General features: G+C 39.5%; 1 protein-coding gene across 1 annotated transcript in view; it reads right to left on the reverse strand.

Moving 5' to 3' along the window:
- sdk2b (sidekick cell adhesion molecule 2b) overlaps nt 1-18,691 on the reverse strand; it is a 939,592-nt gene that overhangs the window by 23,046 nt on the left and 897,855 nt on the right. Inside the window, exon 44 of the mRNA XM_078225548.1 lies at nt 8,577-8,706. Within this exon, the coding sequence (XP_078081674.1) occupies nt 8,577-8,706 (130 nt within the window). The remainder of the gene's footprint in view (nt 1-8,576; nt 8,707-18,691) is intronic.

Raw genomic sequence — 18,691 nt, forward strand, 5'->3', positions numbered from 1 at the left:
CACTGCTGGGGCGCCCGGTGTTGGTTGATCAGTAGAATTAGGAACTGCTAGGCTAATAAAGGTGAAGACTCTGGACTTTGGATTGGAAAAACAAGAAAAGACTGTGATGATACTGTGCCTTTAAGAAATGTATTTTAGTCATGTTTCTTGCAGGATGTTTTTAGCCGTCCCTTCCGTTTTATCGGTGCCACTGTGTCTATATTCAGCAGCCCTGTATTGTTACTGCAGCAGCATAATTGCTCCTAACTACTAGAATGTTTGCTTAAATCTGAACTAATGTTGTTCCTTTATTTTAGTGTTTTCCTGCGGATTTTGCAGAGTAGGACTTGATTATGTTGATTGCCAGGAACAAGTCTGGTGACTGGGTGGAGCTAGACTTACACAAGGCTCAAGCTCAGTCTGCTGTTTGGGATCTTTAGAGAGAGGTCACTATCTCTGTCTCTTTTTTTCATTCTGGATTTAGAGACTAGAATCCGCTAGAAAATAACTCTCTGCGTCTGAGATTCTGCTGTTTGGGATGGACCGTTCTATGGAGGTTGCTATGAGAATTAGAAGACAAATCTCTGTCTGGATCTTTATCCAGAGGTGTGAAAAGGCTGGAAATTTAGCATCCATGTGCGCATGTCGGTTTTTGGTGCTAACTGGTTCTGAAAAAAGTATAGAGATTGATAGTTGCTCAGAATTATACCTTGTCATAGCTAAGTATTTTCAATTGGTAAACGTTATGCTAATTACTTTTGTTACATTTTAACTGTTTTTAAATAAAGTTTATTTTGACAAAAGCTTCCAAGTGGGTCAATTGGATCATACCTGGAGTGAAACAGCTTATGATCACTCTAATGCCAAAATCAAAATGAAAAGTTAGGCTCTAGGCTAACTTCATAATATACCTTGTAGTTTCTGATCTGGTGCCTAACAAATTGGGGGTCTTTGCAGGATTAAAATCTGTAATTCCTTGTTTGGTTTCAGATCATTAGACTCTCAGACAGCATCAGGCCACACCCCCCCACCCATGCCAGTATCAGGATCCCACCCTCCCCCAACACCGATATCAGCCTCCCACCAAATCAGGTATCAGGGTTCCCCCCTCCACCCCCCCAGAACGAGACCTCACTATGGGGTGGGCAAAGTCCCTGGCCTCTTCAGCCCTCACCCCATGTTGGCACTGCCAGGGTGTCAGGGGTTAGTGCCAGGGCCCTGTGCAGCCATATCCCTGATCACCCAGGGGCTGCAATGGCCCCTGGGCGATGGTCATTACACTGGTTTCCAGTAGTGATTCCCGCCAGCTTCACATCATGCCAGTGGGTAGCAGCATCTAACAATTCTTGAGAGTTCGGCTTAAAGTTGATTTTTGAAAATTTAAATCATCATCATCAATGTATAGTAATCGGGATCACCTTCCCTGGGTGTGAACCAGATTATGTCACTGGCCGGGGGCGGACAGAATCTCAAAGTGAGATCTCCCTGTCACAAATCTCGTTATGGCCCCTCTCATGACTGTCTCTGGCCATAACGGGATTTGCACCTGCATGAGTGGGGCCAGGGAACTGCCCCCATCTATTATAAAATCCTGGATCAGAAAAGGATGTATTAGATTTCCTTTTCTTTTATTTTCTATTCATTCAGGGGATATGGGCATTGCTGGCTAGGCCAGCATTTATTACCATCTCCAATTGCCCTTGAAAACATAGTGTGAGTCGCCTTCTTGAACTGTTGCAGTCCATGTGGTGTAGGTACATCCATAGTGCGGTTAGGGAGCGAGTTCTGGGATTTTGATCCAGTGGCACTGAAGGAACAGTGATATATTTCCAAGTCAGCATGGTGAGTGGATTGGAAGGGAACATCCAGTGCAGCACAGCTCATATTTATGATGAATATTGTTTTCAAGGTTACAACTAAGATGTGTAAATACCTGTGACTTCAATAAATGGGTTGTTCAAGGCAGATAGCATCAAATGTAGCTTATGTAAATGCAAAGTAAAAGTATTATGACAACCAAGTTAATGTGCTAATCTAAAAGGTCTGAAACATAATTGCTGTTTGGAAACCTACTAAAAGTCATGATGTCAGGTATCTTACAACCAATTACAGAAAAATGTGATTTTCAATAATCTGCAGTGATGAGTGCTCAGAGAAAGGTTATAGTGTATTGCACTTGAAAAATAATGTAAAACGAAAATAAGATGGTCACGAGGGTAGGATATTGGACAGAGCACATGCACTGACGTATGATAGAGTGGGACAGATTCCAACTGCAGTGGAGAATCGAAAGGAATTTTCTGAGAAACAAGATCAGTTTGACCAGTATTCTATTTTTGGTTTTCTTATCTGTGCCTGTTTCAATTTTTCTCTTATTTTCACTTACCTGCACACCTGCCCGAGGGAAATATTTTGTTTCTTTTCTTGTCCCATCACATTCCCTTTGACTAATTCTTCTCTTATTCAATCTCACCTGCCAAAAATTTTCATGCATGGGTTCCATGCCGTCTTACAGACCTCCCTTTTGTCGTTGTCCACCTACGCCTCATTCAAAACTTATTACATCTCTAACTTTTCCTAGTTCCGATGAAAGGTCATCGACCTGAAACATTAACTGTTCCACTCCATATGTGCCACCTGACCAGCTAAGTACTTCATGCATTTTTTTGCTTTCAATTCAGATTTTCAGCATCCACAGCATTATTTCCTACATTAGTGTGTCAAATCAATAAACAAGTTGAAGCAAAACAGACAATCATGTTCCTCCCTTTCCACAGCAACACATAACTAAATTAAAGGCCAACATAGTTTAATAAGAACAGTGTGACTCACATGAATAGGTATTACTTGTGCTCTAAACAGACTTGTTGATGAACCTTGCAAAAGCAGCTGCCTTGACATCAACACAATATGCTGACTTGCTTCAGCCTGCACCAAAGCTAAGCAACTGTAACAGCACTACTTTTCAACATTTCCTTCACACTAGAACCTATAATGAAACAATGCCAAATGACGTCTTAGATAACAAGTTAAAATGCAACAAATATTCAATTAAAAATGAGGTTGAGTGAATAATCAGGCTGTTCTGTGGTTTCAGATAATCGCTTACTCCCAATGAAGTCATCCAGATTTACATAGTAATACATAGTATTTACAGCACAGACACAGGCCATGCAGCCCAACAGGATCATGCCAGTGTTTATGCTTCACCCGAGCCTCCTCCCGTCCTCCTTCATCTAACCTCATTAACATATCCTTTTCAATCTATTCATCCGGAATTCCCTTAAATTGTCCTTCTAGATCATGAAGGTCATGGCTTTGGAAGGTGCTGTTGAAGAATTTTTGGCTAACAGCAAAATAAAGGATAACTACTTTTAAAGTGGGAACTGCTCAGGAAAAAGAAACAATATTGTTCTTGCCTCCTACATAAACATACTCGGCTTTCTGTGAAGCCAAGATTTATATCAGAAAATAGATGGTTTCATTTCCGTAATGAATGCTTCAGATGCCTCTCTTTATTCATTGCTCAATATGTTTTCTATTTTAAAAAAAAGTTTTCTTGGATGTGGGAGGTATTGAATCCTTGTTAGTGTTGAATAACTATGGAATAGGGCCAGCTTTTCCAGTCATGCTAAAAATGGAATGAGGCTATGATCTGAAGCTATTTATGGCATACAGGTTGACATAGAAAATCATTGGGAATTTGAATACTATTTATTATAGCTATTTTAATATTTCAAGTGAATGTAACTTGAATGTAATGTGACAAAAAGATTTTTAAAAGTTTATTTTGAAACAAATGTTGAACTACATGTGCCAGATTAGTACATCTTCATAATATCCTAGTGACCTTTCCACCTCTTATTAGATAGACACTATGAGCATGTGGATTCAAAGAGATTCAGTTCAAGAATTCTTTCATGAATTCATATTTTTACTGGGCAGTTCTCATCTTGGTATTATACACCAAAATATAAATATAAATTCAGCCAATGGGGAAACAGCCTAAGTTTCCATTATTAATTTTTCTTTGCAATGTCCAGCAGTTCCTTCAGATTTTTTTCCTTATAAAGAGCTGATAAGTTTTAATCTCACAGAAGGTTGAGCTGTCTGAAATTGAAGTTCAAATCATTAACATCCTAAAATATTTGTCTTCACTAATCTGAATTTCATCTAGCAACGAATCCAGAGCCAAAACCTCGATAGTATTACTTACTTACAGTTTTGTTAAGTGCTAATTCTTATACTGTTACATTGGTATTGCAAATTGTCCTGATGAGTGCAAGGCAAAAAGCTTTGACAATATGTCTTTTTTCAGTAATACTCTGTAATATTTACTGAACATGAAATTGGTAAATAACTGCATAAGAGTTCTCAATTACATACAGTAATAATCTCAAGAGATAAATAACTTACACTCCAGACTGGGACCCAGTAATCACACTAAAGTGTGCTAAGTATTTCCTGTAGTCAAACAGCCTGCAGAAATTCACTATCAAATCTCTTACACGAAGAACAAGTGAAAAGGACACTTAGAAGAGTGTATAGCTCCACCATGTTGTGTCAACTCAACATTATCAAAAATACACAGCTCTTCCGTGAGGCTTTTCCCTGCCTGAGGAAGCTTCAGGCCAATCCACATCCAACAACCTGCTCTGAAAACTGCTCACATATTGACAGCTGTGAAAAGTTCCACCACAGCAGTTGAGACAATGCACACATTCTAAAACAATCAATAACATTAAAAAAACAGTTCACCCTATTTCTCAATGTTAATGGATCCTTTCCAAAATGCTGAGATCTGGATCTGCACCTTTGCCACTTCTTTCCTGGGCCATACCCAACTGTATAATAATTTTTGTTGAAATCCATCAATAGTTGTGCAATATGTTATTTATAAACAGAAAAACATACTGATAAACAGAGGTGACAATATTACCTCTGCCCACTTTCAATAGCAGAGGTAATGACTACCGTATGAAATAACATTGGTGTCTCTCGACGCGAAAGAAAAACTAGACAACAAAAAAGTAAGCCATGCATTTAATTATGAATAACGAAGCAAAAGGACATGCTCAAGGCAGTCATGCTATCCTGGTATCCGATTAATGGTTAGAAACCACTTGAATGTCTCATATGTTTTGTCATAATACAAATCTTTCCATAATTAAATTACAGCTTTGTAATTCACTACAAGATATTAATCCTTTTTCACATGACAATTGGGACAAGCTTCAACCCCTGTGGACAATTGGGAGTCCAGTAATCAGCAATTAGGATGAGTTAATTGAACTGAAGGATAAAATTGAAGATGTTTCTCCGCTACAATCTACAGTAAAGCTGCAACACTGTTATTTCTTACTGAACATTTTTTCTTATTTATCATTGTATTCATGATATCCAACCAAGGTGGTACTTACACACCCACACTCCCATATTTCTTGCTGTCAAGTCCATCATAACATCATATATCCTACCAGCAACTGAGTGTCAGATAGAAATAAATGAAAGTCAGGCTGCCTTCCTTTAAGGTTCATAGGAAAAAAACCTCACTTTCAACCTAGAAGCTTGCTGACTTAAATTTTCAGTGTTGCAAGTTACTTAAAACTCACTCATTCTCGTTGAGGAAATTGAATTAGTCTTCATCCATCCTGTTGATGGACAGCATCTAGGATCACTTTCTCATTCTTTAAATTATTCTATCTTTCACTTATTCCCATTGATGATAAACTATTCATTGGCAAATTTACTTATTCCTATATATCCTGACCCCACCTTTTTCCATAAGTTAACACAACTTACAGTCGAATAATAATTTTAAACTATTTAGCGAGTGATATGATGGTTGCTCCAGGCAACACGTAGATAAATTGGGTAACATATAGACAGAGGGAGCAATATAAGTTTGATCAAAATCAATGTAGGAACACACTGCTTCCTTATGCTGAATATAAAGAAAATGGTACTCTTCATTTTAAGAAATTGCATCATATATTTCACTAGTTCAAACGATGGTCTGTATATTAATCTTAGCACAAGATTTACATTGTGTGTGGACCAGAAATATGTAATCCCTTCTTCTCATGTCATTAACCTTGATTTGAAAGGATGCTGTGTATTTGAAATGATTATCACCAGGAATATCAAAATCAGCAATGGATTCTAGATGAATTTTAGTAGAATTAGGCAAATGTTCTCATGAGTTAGACATTGCTGAAGGAGTCTTCACCTGAATACTAATCTGAAACATTTTCTACATAGCCTTGCCACTGACTATAAATGAGTGGAAAATCTAATTAATGTCTTACTAATAGACAGTTGTGCACTTCTGCGATGTAGTTAATTACTTTCATTTTTCTTTCCAAAATCGCTCACAGAATCACAGAACTGTTACAGAGCAGAAGGAGGACGTTTGGTCCATTGTGTCTGCAGCAGCACTCCAAATGAGTATCATGACTTAGTGCCATTCCCCTATCTTTTCCCGTACCCCTGCACACTTCAATAATAATCAAATAATCATCTAACACCCTCTTGAATGCCTTGATCAAAACTACCTCCACTACACTTCCAGGCAAAGCATTCCAGACCCGAACCACTCACTGTGTGAAAAAGATTTTTCCCACATTACATTTGCTTCTTTTGAAAATCACTTTAAATTTACACCCTCTTGTTCTTGAACCTTACGAGCAGGAACAGTTTCTCCCTATCTATTCTGTCCATTCCCCTCATGATTTTGAACATCTGTATAGAATCTCCTCTAAGCCTTCTTCTCAACAATCCCAACTTCTCCCATCTATCCTCATAATTGACGTTTCTCATCCTTGGGACAATTGTGATCTGATTTGCATGGATTGTACTAGTTTACTCGCCCGAGATGACATAGTCATTTCTTTGGGAAAATTCCTCCTTTGGTCTACTTGGCTCACCTCATTTTCGAGAAGTGGGTCTAATAGTGTATCTTTTCTTGTTGGACTGGACACATACTGCTGCAGAAAATTTTCCTGAACACAATTGAGGAACTTTTGCCCCTCTTTGTCCTTTACACAACGACTGTCCCTGTCTACACTTGGGTAATAAAAGTTCTCCATCGTAACTATTTTATAATGCTTGTATCTCTTTGTAATTTGTCTACAGATTTGTTCTTTGACATCCTTCTCACTAGTTGGTGGTCTATTGACTGCACCGAGCAATGTAATTGCTCTCTTTTTGTTCCTTAGCTCGACACAAATTGATTTTGTCCTTGAATCCTCTGTGATATCCTCTTTCTCCAGCACTGCAATGCTCTCCTAAACCAATACCCCCAGCCCTCCCTCTTTCCTATCTTTTCTGAACACCTTGTATTTAACATGGAGGCACATTACGAAATTTTGGAAAATCTCTTACTTTACTTTTCTCTTTAATTTTTCACCCTTGTCTCTTTTCTTGAAAATGTCAATTCCTTTCTGGATTATGAATTACCAGGCTCTCTCTGAGCCTTATCCAAGCGTCTAATATCTATAATTGAGGCTTCATCCATGAGCATTGAGAGGCTATTTGACTTTCAGCTACAATACTGAACAGCACCCTAGAACAGGAATATCAATTGATGTAATAATTCCACTCAAGGATACTGAGGTCCCTTATTGTATCTCTGCCACTATTGAGCTGAGATCAACTTAACTCAATGCAAAGTAAAAATCAATAGATCAAACCTGTCATTTTTCTGGTCTTAGCAACTCATTGGATAAATTCATTCAAAGAAGGTTCATCATATTTGCGTAAAAGAATCACAGATAGCTATTTGGGCCAAAGCTGCTTTGAACTCAATCTAATTAAGTTATTGCTGATTCAATGGATGATGGGAAATTTTTCTGTCAACTCAGGTCATGACAATCAAAAAGTTATGATTTCACTTACAGCGAGGTGTGAAAACAAGCAAAACATTGTGTGGCCAATGTTTGACAGTTCAAACTACATTTACTTGAGCGTTAAAAATTGGCGACATCTTAATGGTTTTCCCATTGAAAATAAATTGTTTAACTGATTGAACCTGCCACAACATCATTTAAAAAAGTACAATTGAAGAGCTAGGTGATTCTCAGTTACATGTTTTGCACATAGTGAATCAACCAGGTGGGGTGAGGTTCTCTCTCATGTAATGTCTATGAAATAGTACAAGAATGTTGAGACATTTTCTAGATTGTGTAACTTTAGTATAGTATCCTGTGTATTACTGCTTCTTAAAAGTAAACTTATCTCTTTGTTCTAGCCTGTTCATCAGAAAGCATTACATTTATTTTATTTTAATTTTATATTATTTATTACTTCTGGGTAACAGAAGAACATTCTCAGCGTCTTATGTGATCTCTGATGCTCTAGAGTAAAAGAATAATTGTCCATCTTGTCGGATACTCTGTTATTCATGACACATGTATTTTGATTCACAGAATACTTGTTTTGCTTATGGTAACCGCCTTACTGATGTGAACTCCCAAGTTGTGAAACTGGGAGAAAGTCCGACCTGTAACACTGAGTGCCGTTTGAATCAGTGCTTTACATTTCCAAGAAAATTCTAGCTACCTTGGGTATCACGGCATTCCCGACAGAATGGTGCTTACCTGAGAGTCTGATATTTCAGAGGGTTTCTCGGTCAGGCTGCTGCTCTCTGCTGGGATTAGGTCATTGTATTTTGTGCTCACATCCTCATCTGAGTAGTGAAGGCTACCAGGACTTGGCCGTGGGGGAGATCTGCGGAAATGAGATACCTGTGAGAGCCTGTAATAACCCTTGATAAGAAGTGCGTGGCATTTTTATTCATTATCAGTCATCCTGTTACAAGCATAGAAATGAACGGAAACGTTCTGAAAGCAAGTCACACCCCATGTAACAAACAGATTGATAACACAGGATTTTGGAAGAACGTCAAAGTAAATTTCAGAAGAATTCTAAATATTCATGTTATATCTTTTTAATTAAACTTCACTAAAATTTATACTTTGCTTTTTTGTGTTTACACCATAGGAAGTAGAAAAAATATCAGGATTGCACGAACACCAGGTTGAAGCAAAAATGTACTGGCATCAGTCTGTGAATAGTTTGAGGTGTGTCTAAAGATATCAGATGTGTTACAATTATGAGGTTTATAAGATTGTCATGTTTTGGAACTGAACCTTTAATTTACCATAAAACAGAATGGGTCATATGACCTGTTCTGACGCCTGTTTGACAACAGGTCTATTGCAGTTAAAGATCAAAGGGATGTCCAGATTATGTTACTGGGGTGATGATGCAATATGTTCACAGTTGGAGACAATGGCAGCAGTCTCTGAGTTCAAAACAGGTAGATTCTGAGTCTCCCAAAGTCCCAGAAAGGTGCTGAAAATATTTGTTTGTAAACAGTTGTGCTGTAAGCTGCCAAAGTTCCAAGATGAAAGAGAATTGGACTCTCAAGGTCAGTTAATAAGCATTTCTAACTAGATACAATGCCCATGTGATTCACATTGTCATTAGCGAGGATGCAGAGGAAGCCATTGTACCGATCAGGTTATAGGCTTTCCTTGAATATCACAAAACATCACAGGCAGGGTTTTGAGTCTCCGTGGGTGATTTTGAGCCTGCACACTCTATATGACAGCATGTGCTCAAACTCTGAAGAGTGCAATTGATAGTGGCGACTTTCCGAGTTCCAATCTTACTGGCCCCTCACTGGTGGAATGGCGTGTAACATGTCACGAGACTGCAGAAAGCTCATTTTAATACAGCAGCATGTCATTAACAGGCACTCTCTACAGGAGTGGTGGTGGAGGTGGGTGCTGACTCAGACAGCATGCGGAAGGAAGGAGGAGAATGTGGGAAGGTGCAGATCATCAGGGGAGGAGAAAGGGGCCAATGATCGAGGGGGGGGGTAGAGAAGTGCCGACTCTGATTGGGGGGTGGGGATGGGAGTCCCTGAGACCTCCGTGGTGGAGTGGGGGGAGGTTTACTCAGGTTCTGATAGGGTGCCCTTTAAGAATGGCACCCTATCTCTGAACCACAGGGTTTTGCCGGCATGTTGAGGCCTCACTCCCATATAGGACGGTGTGAAACATGTCCCCTTGATTTTTTTTTGCACAGTGTTGTAAAATCTGGAGAGAAAACCAACTGGTTTCTCTGGAGAAAAACATGCTGATTTTCTCACCGCAACCAACACTCTGCCATTTAGTCATTAGATTTCACCCTCCCTATATATGGAAGAGAGAGAGAGCAGTTAGAGACTGAAAAAATGTCTGTGTGGTTCCCTGCACAGGACTGCAGGTCCTTGTACCTGGATTAAAAATATCAAATTCATTGAGAGTCAAAACAAGGTTGGAAACATTGTTTAGATTGGGCTAGAGGGAAAGACTCCTTGAAAAGAACACCTAACTGTGAAAGACAGTGCTAAGAATGCAAGTTACCAGACTGAAAAAATAAAAGAATGGGATTAAACCTTCAGGAGCTAAGAGTTACTTTGGATTGACTCTGGGAAAATGTAATGTCTCTGTAAAGGACCATCTAAAGTTGATCTATGAAGTGTTTTTCAGTTGGGCTAATAAGGGGACATTGCTTTCTGTAGTTGAATGTATTAGTTGCCAACAAAAAGAAAATTGTTTTTAGTCAATAGTGCTTTTCATTCATTTGTTACAGTAAATGTATTAAAATGTAAAATCTTGGTGCATCATTCATTCAGCTATTAACTGGAAGTTTTAATTTCTTCGTTTATCAGTGTAAACAGGATCATAACATTGAACAATCTGCAACTTTACGATTGAACTACATAGAATATTATATTTAGTACCATGATTTCACCTCTTCACAAATGATAGTGTCTATTTAACATAAAAGCCGTGTGTATATCATCATAATGTAGAGATGCCGGCGTTGGACTGGGGTGAACACAGGAAGAAGTCTCACAACACCAGGTTAAAGTCCAACAGGTTTATTTAGGGTATTTGCTACCAAATAAACCTGTTGGACTTTAACCTGGTGTTGTGAGACTTCTTCCTGTATATCATCATATCCAAGCACCATTTAGCTTACGTTTGGCAGGACACAACAAAGATTCTTTAGAATACCTCTATAATGTTGTTAGCTCTGTATTAATATCTACTGCAGTATCCACAGTGTTCTCATGATCTTCCATTTGTAGTTTACTTAATTCTCACAGTTAGATAAGCAGAGTAAAGATTTCTCGAATTGTTCAGAGATAAAGCCACTGTCAATAAACATTTGGAGCCAGAATGTCCCACATTAAATCTGTGACCTGTCCTGAATTAGTGAATATTATTCTAAGCAGTTGCATGGGCATTGTAATTGGGCTCAAGTTTTTTCATTAGAGAGGATAAAACATAGTCAATCCACATTCCTTCTTGCTGTTCAATTAATGCAGCTGTAGACAGTCCTCCCCAGCCCTCCTTGTGTTTGAATAGCCTATCAATCATTGTCTTTGATAGCCAATTGACATTTTCTTTTCTTCATTCATGGGTATGACTATTGCTGGCAAGGCCAGATTTTATTGCCTATCCATAGCTTGCCTTGAGATGAGTGTGAGATGCCTTCTCGAACTATTGCAGTCTATTTGGTGTAGGTACACCCACAGTGTTTTTAGGGAAGGAGTTCCATCATTTTGTGACAGCAATAACAAAGGAATGGTGATAGAGTTACAAAACCAGAATGGTGTGTGACTTGGAGGGGAACTTGAAAGTGGTGGTGATCCCATGCATCTGCTGCCCTTGTTCTTCGAGGTGATAGAGGTTGCAGATTTGGAAGGTGCAGTCAAACGGCTTTGACAAGTTTCTATAGTGCATCTTGTAGCTGGCACACACTGCTGCCACTGTGCAGCAGTAGTGGAAGAAGTCTTATCTGGTGGAAAGATGCTAATCTAGCAGGCTGCTTTGTCTTGGATGTGTCAAGTTTCTTTAGGGTTTTAGGAACTTCACTCATTTAGGCAAATGGATATTATTCCATTATGGTCCTGACTTGTGCTTTGCAGATGATGCACAGATGTTGGGAAATCAGGAGGTGAGTTATCCGTAGCAGAATTCCCGGCCTCTGATCTACTCTTCTGGCCACATCATTATATGGTGGGTCGAGTTGAGTTTCTGCTCAATGGTAACCTTTAGGATGTTGATGGTGGAGCATTCACAAATGGTGGTGTTATTACATGTCAAGGGAGATGGTTAGATTTTCTCTTGTTGCAGAAGGTTAGGCACTTTTGTGGCACCACTGTTACTTGCCACTTCTCAGCCCATGCCTGAACATTATCCAAGTCTTGCTGCTTCAGTTTCTAAGGAGTGTGAATGATACTGAAAACTATGCAATCATCAGCGAACATCCACACTTCTGACCTTATCATAGCAGGAAGGTGATTGATGAAGCAGCTGAAGATGGTTGGGCCTAGGACAATCCCCTGAGGCACTCCTGCAGTGATGTCCCTAATCTGAGATGATTTGCTTCCAACAACCACAACCACGTTCTTTATGCTAGATATGATGCTAAACAATGGAGAGTTTTTGCCAAGTCCCATTGACTTCAATTTTCCCAGGGCTCCATGATGCCAGTCAGTCAAATGCTGACTTGATGTCAACAACAGGAACTCATGTGTCATCTTTGAAATTCAGCTTTTTTATCCATGTTTGGACCAAGGCTGTAATGACGTCAGGAGCCGAGTGGTCCTGACAGAAACCAAATGGAGCATCAGTGCGCAAACTGCAGCTGTGTAAGTGCCACTTAATTGCACTAGTTAGTTCTGGAGCATAAGTCGTTAGTATTGTAGCTGGCACGTTGGGGCTTATACCGTTACTGTATCCATTTTGTTACATGTTAAATTACAGGAAAATAAATGATTGCAAAATCAATAAATTAAAAACAACAACACACTATTTATATAATAAATGCAGTGCCCAATATGATATTGAGCCATATAGGTTTGAGTCAATTAGTTGATTTCAGCTTTGACAGGTGTAGGGGTGCTACAACATTTCCCTTGTTTTAAGGAGAGAACAATAGAACAGGTTTCCTATTCCTGACTGAACTCAGTTAGAAATTAATGTGGATGTTATGATGCAAGGATGCTTCACTGTGTTGTCTATTATGATGAACAACCTGTGGATAATTTTCACCCAGACTCACATTTGAGGAATGGTCACTTGGGCAAGATGCCATAGGTGACAAGGAGGATCTCTGAAATTATATCCAAAGTATTAAGGGAACAGATAATATTCATGAGAGAATGAAAATATAAAATGGGGAACAGTAGGTCATTCTAATATTGATTATAAGACTTTCAATATCACCTGTAACCTTGTTACTAGTGAGTTCAGTGGTTTCATTTATTCAAAAAACAAATTTCATATCCAATTTTTCCACTTTGATTTTTACCGCAAGTAGGTATTGAAACTAGTGGAACATTTCTGTCACAGCCTTGCTGTGAATCTTTTATGACATCAGCAATAATAATCTCACTGCTATCAAAAAAGCTTTTTAATGGTGTAAAAAAACTTGAAATGCTAATATTTACCAATGTTTGACCCAAAAAAGCAAATTAATTATGAAAGCCCTTATGTTTGCATTTAAAACAATCAAATAGTTTGACTCTTTCTGGACTGCACTGCAGGCACTTTATTTCCATCAACCTCAGCAGCACATGACATGGTCACACAAGCACGCTGGCATTGTGGATCAATATTTGTACTGCAAACAAAACCCTGAATGTGTTCTCAGTGGTGCTGCCAATCCTCGCACAGTGGGGATGATAACATCAATAACATCATAGAGCTTCACTTTCAGTATTTGCAGACACCTAACTCAGTAAAGCATTTGAAAGTCCAAGTGTGGCATGCCATGCTGTTGGAACAGCAGCAACACTAATTCTTTAACAAAGCATTTCAATACTTCATAAGGAATGGCCGCAAATGACTAAACACATTCCCTGTGCAATATTTGAACAATGGTCATTCTTGGCAACCCAGAAAACACTGGACAATTAAACTGGTCTGACATTTATAGGTTTTCATATCTTTTTAATGCACATGAACTGAGCCGTATGGATCATTTGAAGGGTCACAGTGGCACAGTAGTTAGCATGGTGCCTCACAGCACCAGGGACCTGGGTTCGATTCCGGCCTCGGGTGACTGTATAAGTGGAGTTTGCATGTTATCTCGTGTCTGCGTGTGTTTCCTCTGGGTGCTCCGGTTTCCTCCCGCAGTCCCAAAGTCCGTAACGTGCAGGTTAGATGGATTGGCCATGCTAAATTGTCTCTTAGTGTCCAAAAATGTGTAGGTTAGGTAGATTAGCTTTGGTAAGTGCAGGGGTTACAGGGATAGGACAGGGAGAGTGGGCCTAGGTAGGATGCTCTGTTGGAGAGTCGGTACAAACTCGATGGGCCTGATAGAATCCCTACAGTGCAGAAGGAGGCTATGATCTATGACAAGCCTTGAGCTTAATCTTTGGTTTATGCTAAGTTAGATGATCTCACGTATGATGTTAATTGAGATACTGTATTGACCTAACTGCGACTAGATGAAAACAGCCGTTATTGGAGATGCTGTGGCTATGATGAGTTAGGTAAGAGTGGAGAAGTGAGGACAGTTCCACAGAGCTGAATAACAGAGGAAAGGCATTGGAGATGAATGATGCGATCAACTACCTGAAAGGCTATAGAGAGATTGATGAGTTTGAGCAGAGATGGTGGCCACAACAGAGAGGATCATTTGTGATTTTGACTTGGATCATTTTAATATTGTGGCAGGGTGGAAACTTCATTGCAGAGATTCAAGAATGGAGTGGTATGAAAGATAGACACTGACTTGGGAGAAAACAACATATTCAAGCAATTTGGAGACAGAAGGAAGTTTGGAGATGGAGCAGTAATTTTTAAGTGTAGAGGAACCAAGGTGAGTTTTTTGAAGAGGCAGTGTAGTGAAGCAGTTTTGAAAAGGGTGAAGGATTGCCAGAGGAGAGAGAACCATTCGCAATTTCAACTGACATGCGGGCCAGGAAACAAAGTGTGGTGGTCAGAGGGTTAGTGGGAATGCAAGTCTCATAAATACGATAGCCTCAGAGATGACATGAGGGGAGATAGTTTTGATTTATTATTGTCACATGTATTAGTATACAGTGAAAAGTATTGTTTCTTGCGTGCTATACAGACAAAGCATACCGTACATAGAGAAGGAAAGGAGAGGGTGCAGAATATAGTGTTACAGTCATAGCTAGGGTGTTGAGAAAGATCAACTTAATATGAGGTAGGTCCATTGGAAAATCTGATGGCAACATGGAAGAAGCTGTTCTTGAATTGGTTGATATGCGTCAGAGACAAAAAAAGAGTAAGTCACAGTTTCAGGGCTAGAAAAGGGAATGTCTTGGGTGATACTTGGCTTGCTGCAAAAGAGGAATGGAGAAGCAACAAACATAACTGGATATTGATCTCAATAATAATGGCAAATAAGTTTATAAACTCCTCATATGTTGTGAGAGGTAAGAGTGGAGGAAGTGAAGAGGGGGGCTTAAGGAGATGTTTGATAAAGTGGAAAAGATTATTATCTTTGCCCTCCATGATCTTCCTGGAGTTGTGGAAGGTTTTGGCTGGGAAGGTTGAACCCTAATAACCTTTGATGTGGTCCAGCCAGAAATATGATAATGAATGTCTAAACCAGATAAACCAGTCTATGCCTCTTGGAGTTGGAGTGAAGTTGAGAGTCATACCATGATGAATCACCAGGATGAAAGAGAGCAAATGGTTTTACTGAGGAAAAGAACATTAATGGTGGATAAGAGTGAATGGTTGAGCAGATTGATATGTGCAGAAATATGTAGGCAATGGGGGAAGGGAGGTGCCAATGACTAGGCGGCAGCACCTTGAATACTTTTTCCAGGTTCTGCAAAGGAAGTGGTGATTGCAGAGTGGTGAGAAAATGAAACTCTCAATCACAGAAGTGACTGAAACAAATAATATTGATCAGGGGTTCCCAAATTAGGGTCTGCAGACCCCGAGGGATCCATGAAATGTCTCCAGGGGGTCTGTGGAACTGGCAGCCACCACGTGACTGGCAAACGCTGGTTCGAAACAAGCAACCGACCAATTTCAAAAATAATCACAGCAATGAAATATGCCAATCAGAGCAAGGTCTGTTGGGGCACTGGATGCTGGTAGGCTGACTAGTCTCAGCATTCAGTAATCCCAGAGGCCTTTCTCTGATAGGCCTATTTGATTTATTCCATCTTTTGTTGCTGGGTAGAAAAGCACACGACCAAGAGCAAGGATTGAACAGTAGGAGCTGGTGGCAAAACGATTGATGCACTTTGTAAAAGTAGAAGGTGTAGCTGCTCCTTTTTATGGTATTGGAAAGCCGAAGTATTGATGTTCAATGGTAATTGGTGTGCACATACAAAGAGCACAAAAGGTATGCATCTCAGCACAAAAAGAAATTACTAGATAAATGGCATGTCAGCATTTATTGCAAGGGCTTTGACAAAAAGTTCCTCGAGCTTTGACCATACCTGGAGTATTGCGTGCACTTTTAAAAAATATTTTGAGGGATTATTAGGGTAAGGTCACCATATCAGTTTGCCATAATCAGAGGGATGTTCTCTGATGAGAGGTAGAATATATTGGGCTACATTTATCTCGAGATTAGGGAAAACTGAGGTGGTTTAATTGATACAATTATGAAAGGGTTTGAAAAATTTGGGAGGTTGTTTCCCCTGGTTTTTGAATATATAAAGGGGAGGACGCGGGAAGAGTGTTGCTGGGCAGATTTCAGATAATCAGTCAACTCAATGGGACTGAGATAAGAGAAATGACTTCACTCAAATACTTGGAATATTTTTGAATTCTCTGCTACCGTGGCTTCTGGATTTTAAACAGTTGAGTAATGCAAGGCTGATTTTATTGTTGTTAATATTCAGTCATGGGATGTGGGCTTCGCCGGTTAGACCAGCATTTATGGCCCACACCTAATTGTTCTTGTTTATTTGGAGGTAATGTTGTCCTCTTAAGAACGGGTGTTTGGAGAATTACTCTGGTGGCACATCAGTAATTGGATATCATTAACATGAGGAGGTATTGCTGAAATGGTATTGTCACTGGACTAGTAAACCAGAGACCCAGGGTAATGTTCTGGGGACCTGAATTCGAATTCCACTATGGCAGATGTTGAATTTTGAATATAATAAAAACTCTGGAATTAAAAGTCTAATAATGTCCATGAGTCTATCGTTGTAAAAACTCACCTGGTTCACCAATCCCCTTCAGGGAAGGAAATCTGCAATTTTTAGTTGGTCTGGCCTACATGTGAGTCCAGATCCACATCAGTGTGGTTGACTCTTAACTAACCTCTGAAATGGCCTAGCTGCTAGGGGTGACTGTGTTTGTGAGAGGGGTGAATGAGAGAGGTGTGTGTCTGTATGTGAATGTGAGAGAGACGTGAATGCGTGCATGTACAGTGTGAGGGAGAGAGAGATGAGTGTGTCCAATATGAGAATCAGCATTGTTCCTTCAATTAAAAGATTTTAAAAATTTATTTGTGTCACAAGTAGGCTTACATTAACACTGCAATGAAGTTACTGTGAAAATCCCCTAGTCGCCACACTCCGGCGCCTGTTTGGGTTCACTGAGGGAGAATTTAGCATGGCCAATGCACCTAACCAGCACGTCTTTCGGACTGTGGGAGGAAACCGGAGCACCTGGAGGAAACCCACTCAGACACGGGGAGAATGTGCAGGCTCCACACAGACAATGACTCAAGCCGGGAATCGAACCCGGGTCCCTGGCGCTGTGAGGCAGCAGTGCTAACCACTGTGCCACCATGCTGCAAAAGGTAAAACTTAAGTTTTTTTAAAATAAGAATGCTTTAATTATTACCAGATTATCCACTCAAAGTGGATACTACTTCCAGGGATTAATATTAAAGGTCCATGGGAAGGTGGCTTGGCCAGGGGCTAATCTGAAGGGGGTATGTAGTTGGAGAATGTATTGGTCATTTGTGTGCCTCTTCCTAATTCCTAATATATGCATAGATATATCAAATGAAAACAAAAAAAATGATTTGTTTACATTTGATTCTTGTGTTGCACCTATAATGCTCTTGTGAGGTCACTAGGGGTTTCATGACTTGAAAAGTTTGGGAAACTCTAGTATAGATGCATTTAATTGGATGCTTGATAAATATGTGAGAGAGATGGAAATAGAGAGTTATGCTGAAAGATTTAATTGAGGAAAGACAGGCGGAAGCTTGAATGGGGCATAATACTGGCATGGACTGGCTGGGCGGAAGTCTTTTCTGAGCTGTGTATCCTGCGTAATTCAATGTATTAGGGTAATGTTGATGAGGAATTCAAGGAAATAGGGACGACAGAAGAACAATATAAAACATGTTAAGAATTAATTACAGCAAAGTGCCGACCACATTTTTCATTTTGTGCATTCAGTCCCCCATACACTTGCGAATAATGCTTCCAATAAATAGCAATGAAGTTCACATATTTACAATCAATTTTGACCTCCCCATAATTTTTTCTTTATGCCTCTTACCACCATGCAGATATATAATGGTAAAACAGAACTTGTATAAATAGCATGAATACATTTCTATAGCAGTGGTTTGGATATCTTTTCATTTACTTTCTGAGGTTGCCAGTTCTGTGAACTGTGACAGAATATTAATGATCTGTTTTTTCATGATAATATGGAAGGACTTCAGATCATTAGGTATTTGA

Source organism: Mustelus asterias, chromosome 12 (genome assembly GCF_964213995.1).
Source record: "Mustelus asterias chromosome 12, sMusAst1.hap1.1, whole genome shotgun sequence".
NCBI classification, from domain to species: domain Eukaryota; kingdom Metazoa; phylum Chordata; class Chondrichthyes; order Carcharhiniformes; family Triakidae; genus Mustelus; species Mustelus asterias.